Source organism: Papaver somniferum, chromosome 4, assembly GCF_003573695.1.
Source record: "Papaver somniferum cultivar HN1 chromosome 4, ASM357369v1, whole genome shotgun sequence".
Lineage (NCBI taxonomy): Eukaryota > Viridiplantae > Streptophyta > Magnoliopsida > Ranunculales > Papaveraceae > Papaver > Papaver somniferum.
The window spans coordinates 105,856,216-105,864,780 of record NC_039361.1 but is presented as its reverse complement, the minus strand read 5'-3'; the positions used below and the strand labels follow the sequence as shown (position 1 = coordinate 105,864,780).

At 34.2% G+C, this 8,565-nt stretch overlaps 1 protein-coding gene across 1 annotated transcript; it reads left to right on the top strand.

Annotated features, from left to right (window-relative positions):
• The first annotated feature begins 4,981 nt into the window (after positions 1-4,981).
• LOC113276256 (60S ribosomal protein L7a-1-like) lies at positions 4,982-7,374 on the top strand. The gene is made up of 7 exons (XM_026525835.1): positions 4,982-5,077; positions 5,431-5,478; positions 6,028-6,229; positions 6,325-6,494; positions 6,607-6,735; positions 6,852-6,944; positions 7,057-7,374. The coding sequence occupies exons 1-7, from the start codon at positions 5,075-5,077 to the stop codon at positions 7,186-7,188; spliced, it is 777 nt and encodes a 258-aa protein (XP_026381620.1). The 5' UTR covers positions 4,982-5,074; the 3' UTR covers positions 7,189-7,374.
• The last annotated feature ends 1,191 nt before the right edge of the window (positions 7,375-8,565 follow it).

Sequence of the window (8,565 nt, the reverse complement as noted above, 5' to 3'; positions counted from 1 at the left end):
AGAGAAACCTAATAACTCTACCACAAGAACAACTAGAATAAATATAGAGATATCTTGTTTAAAACTTCAAAAGGATTTTTACGAGATACCTTAATCGAAGTTTTCTTTCTATCTTCCGATTTCGACTAACAAGTGTTGGTATATGATCGAAAACTGAAATCTATCAAAACCTAGGGTTTATGATCAACAACTCTTGAATGGTTTTATATCAGAAGAGAAAACCTTAGAATAGACAAGAGGTGAAAAACCTAGTTTACAAGTTGTATGATCAATCACGAAGATTAAATCCAACTTGCCTTTGTGATCCCTAATACAAAGACTTTTATCTCACTCTCGTTCACGAAGAACAGAAGATGTGGAAAACAACCTGCAAAGCTTACGCCAATATTCCAAATGGATGAAAACTTTGTAAACTCACGAACCCTCTATTTATAGAGAATAAGGTAGCTTGAAAACAAAGCTAGGGTTTTGACTATTTTCCTTTTTCAAGACTCTCCTAAATATAAGAGTCTTTCCTAAGTTACAACTCTTTCCAAAATAATTAAATAAATAACTAATTAGCAAAAATTGTATTTATGTGAATAAATCACATTTTAACTTAGGCAGGAATCACAAACACTTTAATTAGGTAATCAAAAATGTTTGGACCAATAACCATCTTCCCTAGATAAGGAAACATCACCAATTTGACCAAAAATGCCTTTTAGTCACGTAATTGGGCCCAAGTCCGCGAACGGTTACAAACAACCCATGAATTGTTTCCTACTAACGAACTTTAGTAAATCACTCATAACTTCATCGTTATAACTCGGAATTGAGTGATTCTTGGCTCGTTGGATTCGTAAGATCATCCACTATAACATGAGATTATTTATAAGAATAAATGTTATTGTCTCCAAGGTCATGAATCAAATAACCTCAAGTATATATACATAAATGTACATTTACCGTCATCGGGATTGTTCCATAGAGTGAGCATATATCTTGATAGATTAGAAAGGTAGAATTGAACAAGAATCCAAATGAAATCAATCACATACCTTTGTTGATGAAGTACTTGTTGATGTCTTCTTGTAGTCTTCAATCTTCAATCTTCATCCTATAAGGATAGCTTCGATTCAACTTCTTAGACCTAATCTAGTTTGAAACTATCTTTAGTATGCTAAATCAAGAATGTATTTTGGCAACTAAAATTTACAACTAACTTGACATACCAATGATAGTGGGTTCAACCAAGCAGTGCTCTAACAGGGTAGTTCAATTTCAGCAAATGAAAAATCATCTTCTTCACTTGACATAACTTTTGCGTCCAAGTTATACAACGATCATATTTGATTAATGTATTGGTTATCTAATGAGCCAGTATAACTATTTCTTAGAATTATTGAATGATCAACACGGTGCACATGTGTAAGTGGTGTGTGTATGAAAGTTAATAGGATTTGGATCGGAAATTGTGACAAAAGGGTAACCTCAAAGGTTTTTTATATAGGGGTAATCCCATAAAATATTTTTATATAAGAGGGGTGATGTCAAAAAACCCTATTTTTATAACATCCCAAATAGCCATAATATCGTTGGTCTATAATGTATTGCCAGTTAGGAAAAAACCATGACAGTTCATTACAAATATCGATCATGTTTTCTGCAGTCATCACCTGTGAATCAATATGCATATGTTATTGATTGTCATTATGTTAAATCAGTATGTATGTTTCCACCTTTGGCGGATTTGAATTTTGATCTTATGTTAGATTCACCTTTTATGGAATTCTATTCCAAGTGGATGGTAGGTTCATATACAAATGATGAGGGTACTGTGTACACCATAATATTTTAAACATCAATCTATATATGTATACACATTCTATAACCTTCCGGAAATAATAACGACCAAAATATTATCTCAGCAAGTTGTACTTGGTAAATAGCCGCAGTTTGGACGAACTAACTATATGATCGTTACCAATATGATTAATGTACAATTATGATTAACTAATTATAACTATGAAAATAATTATAATATGTAAAGTAAATCAATCACACAACACAATAAGTTTTTTTAACGAGGAAAACTTCTTGGTAGAAAAACCTCGCGACGTAGTCCAATTTTGAATACTCTCAGAATTAAGCAGCTATACAATTGACTACAATATATTTGGAATCAAGTAAATAATTATTCTCTACTCAGTTCTTTTATTATCCCTGCGCCTACAACTAATCTGGTTTATGCATGTGAATCCAAAGACAAGGTCCACTATCTTGAGTTATTTCATTATTGGGAAGACTTATACTCTCAATTCCTTGGGATCGTAACCCGAAACAACAAAGTACTAATCCTGTTCTAGTAACCAACTTACTTGGCGGTCTCCCAAGTCAATATTTTGGTCAGTGATAAATAAGAGTAAAGGATCCGCGGATGATATCAATGAGCTCATTTGGTCAAAGATCAAACCAAGATAATGATTATCCAAATAACCAAGCTTAGTGAGAAAACCTTATCCAAGAAATTTTATTCAACTAGACAGTTTTCTTCGATCTTTCTACAAGTCTTATGCTTATCGAGATAAACAACTCGCGAACCTCAGAGAATCAAGTATGCAAGAAGTAACACAAAGACCATAACCAAACCAAAAAGTCTTTAAGTCTTGAATCTTCAATTTGTATCTTCGAAGTAACCGCTACAAACTACTTGATTCCACTATAGATCAACATACAAAAAACAAAGTCTTCCAATGCTAATTAGCCAACAGATCTAGAATCACTTAGATCTATTATAGTCAATTCTCAAACAAATGAGTGGAATTATACTAGAAGAGAATGAGCATAAAATAAACAAGTTTGATATCTCAAGGATAATGATATCATTAGTTCTTAATCAAATAAATAATCAACGAAAACTAGAAAACTATATGATTTAGCTTCCCACGAACAATACTACTAAAGGCTTTTTGATATCAAAGAAGACTTCAATGAAAGAAACACAAGATATTTGACCTAATTAGATTACTCTCATCTCTTAACAAGTTGACTTCCTACACGTTAAATTAAGATGTGTCTTCAAGGAATGAGTTTGTAAGAATAACTATCCATTATTTAATTACAGTGTCACGATGAAGGCATGTTTGGCAGTAAAGATCAACCAATTTTAAAAATCCATAAGATACACAATAAATGTTTATTTTAGAAATTAACAAATACCAATTGTATTTCACTATTAGTTCGATATCTCTCATAGATGATAACTAATGTTGCATAACATACATCCATGTATTTTAGTAATATAACAACTACATATATGCAAACTTCTTGGATTTAGTATAACATACAATTTGGAATCGAAAAAGGTATTGAAAGTCGGTTTCAGGATCTTGCCTTGGTTATCAAATAATATACTTGAACAATAAGATATTCGAGTTTAATACATTTTCAGTTCACTAAGCCTACACTTATGAACATTTCCAGTTTAACCCGTGTACACATCGATGTCTGCAAAAACCCGAAGATAACAAAATTTTAAAAAGTATATAAACAAGTTATACTTTGTTAGGATCGGTTCTGAGATCGTTCCTGAATCCAATTTTGACTACGAAACAAGTTTCACATGTCTACTTCCTTAAACTGTGTTTACGAAATTTCTTTCAAACATAATTCCAAGGTTTGGATTCTACCGGAATTTCATAATTACTACAGTATCGATAACACGAAGTTCGCACACTTAATTTTTAAAAACAACTAGTATCATTTCTTAATGATACTATGATCGTAGTATAATGACCAAGTCACCAAAACTAAAGTCACTGTAAACAAACTTAAATTTACATGTTGTTTTCAATGAATATGGATTTGGAGGAACAAAAGATAGAACTGGAGCAAGTCAAGCCTGTAATTACTAACCTCGAATTGAAGGATAATGTCTCTGTTGTCTTCAATATTTCTTTAGTCTTCATGAATAACCAGAGAAAGTCTCAACATTTCTATGTTCCTAGTGTAACCTAACGAAGTTGACTTTAGTAATCAAATCAAGCAACTCCAAGTTTTGGAACTAAACTTGACATACCAATATTTTTGGTAGGTTTAACCAAGCAACACTCTAACACAAGTAATGACAAGGTTATTGATATAGAAAAACAGATGCTCGAGAATTTTTCAAGATAAATCTAATTCTAGTTTACAACTTCTCTAGCTACTCAAAGACACCTCAGCTTTTGGTCCCATCTTCTGGAAAAGACTAATATATTGAGGAAAAATGATGTATTAATAAATTATGTTGTTAATCACAATTGGAAGACTCCTAATATGCGCCATGCAAATTAAAATAAACTTTGATGCCTCACGGAAAGATTCAACTTTATCCCGCGTTATGGACTAATGCTAAGGTCTGGTGCAGGTACAACTATAAAAGATGGAGTTGAGACCTTCTTTGCAATCATCCCTGAAATGTGGAAGCTCTAACTTTGCTAGAAGCTGCTTATTGGGAAAATACCATGGACATTACAAATTTTTGAATTGAAAAAGATTGTAAACGAATAATTGAGTTTGCAATAGGGAAGTCAGAAAAATCTTGGAGAAATCAAACACTAGTCTCAAAAACCACGCAAATCTTAGTGTCATGTGAAAGTTTTTCGAGAATAACTTTCATACTACATAAAGATGACAACAGAGTAACACATATTTTGGTGAAGTAAAGAAGCAAAGTTTCTACAAACAACAATAGACTGTAATGCCAAACAGTCTATCTATTTCTCCAAGTACCAACCATTTAGATATCTCATTATAACTTTCTCTTTTTGACTTTTAGACGCTTATTTTACAAAACGCAAAAAAAAAAGAAAAAAAAAACCTCGAAAATGTGCTCCTACTCCGGTAAAAAATAAGTGGACTTGACTTAAAAGAGCTGGGCTTATGGGTTTGGAATTAGGGCATAATTTCACTCAATGACCTAGTCCAGGCCCATCATCTATGTTTTGCTCCTCCTTATTGAAACCCTAACGATTTATATTGCCGTCTCTTTTCTCACTCTTCTGCTTCTTCTTTCGGTCTCGGTAGGAATTAGGGTTTTGATTTGCATCAAATGGTAAGCAAAACTCCATTCTCTTTACTTATGTTTCCTCAATCTACTTACATACTCTGGGTTTCATATTATACCAAATGGTTTATATTTTGAATCTATATTTTTGATTACATCTGTGTGGGGTATTTTTGATTACCTATACTCTGGGTTTTTTTGTAGACAATAACATCTGTATCCAATAACATCTGTATGGGGTATTTTTGATTACCCACAAGGCCACAATATCCATATTCCAGATTCGTGTATTTGTGTTATACAATTGTATGTTTAGGTAATGTGATTTAATGAAGAAATCTTATTTTGATTCTATCATCCGAAAATATTAACCTAATGTTCTGAAATCTGGCATTTTACAGGCTCCCAAAAGAGGTGTTAAGGCCCCTGTAGCCGCCAAGAAAAAGACAGTAAGTTTTAGCTTTTTTCTTCTTCTGTATATTGGTGTTTAATTCAGCTTTTTGATTCAGTTTTTCTTGTGGAGAGCTAAGCCATAACTGTATAATCTATGTTCTTTAATATGCTTAGGTTTTTTTTTCCTTCTTTTTTCTGTTAATCCGGACTTGGACAAGAATTTGGTAATATTGATTAACAAGTTTGATAATCGGTGCTTGCAAGTATTAGGTTTTAGATGCTTAACTAGCAAGCACTACCTGAAGTTTTTCTGTTCATCCAATGTGGATTTTGAATGCTTTGGTAGGTGATCTAAACTGAATCGTTTTTATGTAAAATCTTTCATTAAATCTCGCCAACATTTAGACAGCAACACTGTAAAATCTTTCATTAAATCTCGCCAACATTTAGACAGCAACACGGCTTTATCCAAATGAATTAGATGCTTAGGTTTCCCATTATGTTGATCAAGTGTATAAATTATTTCTTTCAGTAATCCTGTGTATTTGAAGTGGTCAAAGTTCTACGTTCCAATAATGCATTTGGATTTTTTTTTTCTCTTACAGGAACAGGTTGCTAATCCTTGTTTTGAGAAGCGCCCGAAACAGTTTGGTATTGGTGGTGCTTTACCTCCAAAGAAGGATCTTCATAGATTCGTTAAATGGCCCAAGGTCACTCGTATCCAGAGGCAGCGAAGGATTTTGAAGCAACGATTGAAGGTTCCACCTGCTTTGAACCAGTTTACCAAAACACTTGACAAGAACCTTGGTATGCCATTCATTTGGTGACTGATTTCCGTTTGGCGTTTTCTATCAGTTGTATGTCGTGTTTTTATTCCATTGCCTAACAATTTGCTGTTGCAGCCACAAATCTTTTCAAGATGTTGCTGAAGTACAGACCTGAAGACAAGGCTGCTAAGAAGGAAAGGTTATTGAAAAGGGCTCAAGCTGAGTCGGAAGGAAAAACAGTTGAGGCTAAGAAGCCTATTGTTGTGAAATATGGACTTAACCACATTACATATCTCATTGAGCAGGTACTCTTCTGTTGTTCATCCCTCTGCACATATGCCTCATGTTTTTCATCAACTATAAACGCTTTCCGATCAAGTTTTGATGTGATTTTTATTTTCCTATAAATTTGTGCAGAACAAGGCCCAAATGGTTATTATTGCACACGATGTTGATCCCATTGAGCTTGTTGTCTGGCTTCCTGCATTATGCCGTAAAATGGAGATTCCATATGCCATTGTAAAGGGCAAGGCTCGTCTTGGGGCGGTATGTTACTTCTTTTCTTTGGGTTGATTTTTACCATCTAAATGACTGTTACGAGGAGTCCTTTCAATATCTCATCAGGTATAGGAAATAAGTTGGTTTCTGTTTGCTTTCATTAGATCGTACACAAGAAAACTGCCTCAGCATTGTGCTTGACATCAGTGAAGAATGAAGATAAAATGGAATTCAGCAAGATTGTGGAAGCTGTCAAGGTGAGGAACATCTATAGCTCTGATTCAAATTTAAATCATAGATTGTGAATTACTCGTATTCTGGCTTTTGTTAACTTAATACTATCTTCTTTGACAAATGTTTTTTCTCCAGGCTAATTTCAATGATAAGTTTGACGAGCACCGTAAGAAATGGGGAGGTGGAATCATGGGATCAAAGTCGCAAGCTAAGACCAAAGCTAAGGAAAGGGTTCTGGCAAAGGAAGCAGCTCAGAGGTTGAATTAGTTTCTTATTTGTACTAAGCCCTGAGAGAGAAATACTAGGCAAGCAATTTTGGATTTCTGTGTATACAGATACAATTCATCTTTAGTTTGGATTCTTGATTGTGAGAAGTTCTGTTTTAATTCCCTACTCTAGATGTTGACTGCATTGTTTTTATTAGCATATCAGTTGCTGAGGATTTGTCAGTTATTTGGTTTACTTTTTCCTGAACAACCCAAGGCAAGTTGGTTGAGAACAAGAACCTCAGCAGTGTAGTTAGTAGCCTATTCTACAGCTCTCAGCACAACATTCCCGACTGTAAATTCACCCTTAGTCCGCATTCATCTATGAGCTGCCATGTTCACAGCTCGAGTGACCTACTTATCAGGATACACACATTCCATTATCAATCACCACCTTTTTATTCAACTGATGTTAAGTTGCAGCAACAAGCCAAATTTCTTTCATACTTGATTCCTGTCTAGCATAAGAACAAAATTCATCAGGGGTTCAAGAAATGGAATATATCTCTTTAGCAATTTCAAGCAGCTGACCAATATGGCACTCCCATAATATATGCTCTGTACTGTCAGCACCATACCCAAACTTAACATCAGTTGCACAAGCATATGTTAAGTTTTCCATATATTGCTAGATGCATTTGACTTTCTTTCTTATGGCTATGGCCTACGGGACATTGAGGCTAGTGCTCCACTAATCATAGAAGTGAAGTTGCACAAAAAAAAACAAAAAAAAGATTTTGATGCAGCATAGCTTTATGACACACCTGTAGAAATAACTATATGGGGCAACAAAGGGGTCTGAAGGGTGTATCAAGATTTTGTTTGCGTGTTTCAATTCAAGGATTACGTTGTTGCGAAAGACGTTATGTAGATGTAACGTTTCCAAGGTGGTATATGTCTTGATCGAGGAGTAACAAGTCCTGCTTTACCACCATAGTGTAGCAGCACCTTTGTCATGTGTAGTATTTTTCCTAAGCATACTCGACCTACACTCTGATCATGACGATGTTTTTTTTGTAGCTAAGAGTTGATGATTCTCAAAATTATCATAGCTATAAATGAGGCGCACACTTGCAATGCAATTAAAACTGATCTAAAGAGAAAACAGTGAACATCTGATTAGTTGAGAGAAGTAAGTGGATGTCTCCTGAATCTCAGTACATAAAAAATCAAGATCTTAAGAATGGATATGGATATGTTTCAAGATGATTTGATCACTTGCCAACCTCAAAGAGATATTTGGATCTTCATTAGGATGGCAAGTGGGAACTACCCCGAATTTTGCTTTCATTAGACCAGGCAAAAGTACTGTCTTTCGGACCTTATTAACGAACCCTGATTTTGGGCATACCAAAAATTTTCTAGGCATATTGAATAA

Coding starts and splice junctions, on each gene's coding strand:
- LOC113276256 (XM_026525835.1), top strand. Junction 5,479..6,027: donor TAGCCGCCAAGAAAAAGACA/GTAAGTTTTAGC, acceptor TTTCTCTTACAG/GAACAGGTTGCTAATCCTTG. Junction 6,945..7,056: donor AGATTGTGGAAGCTGTCAAG/GTGAGGAACATC, acceptor TTTTTTCTCCAG/GCTAATTTCAATGATAAGTT.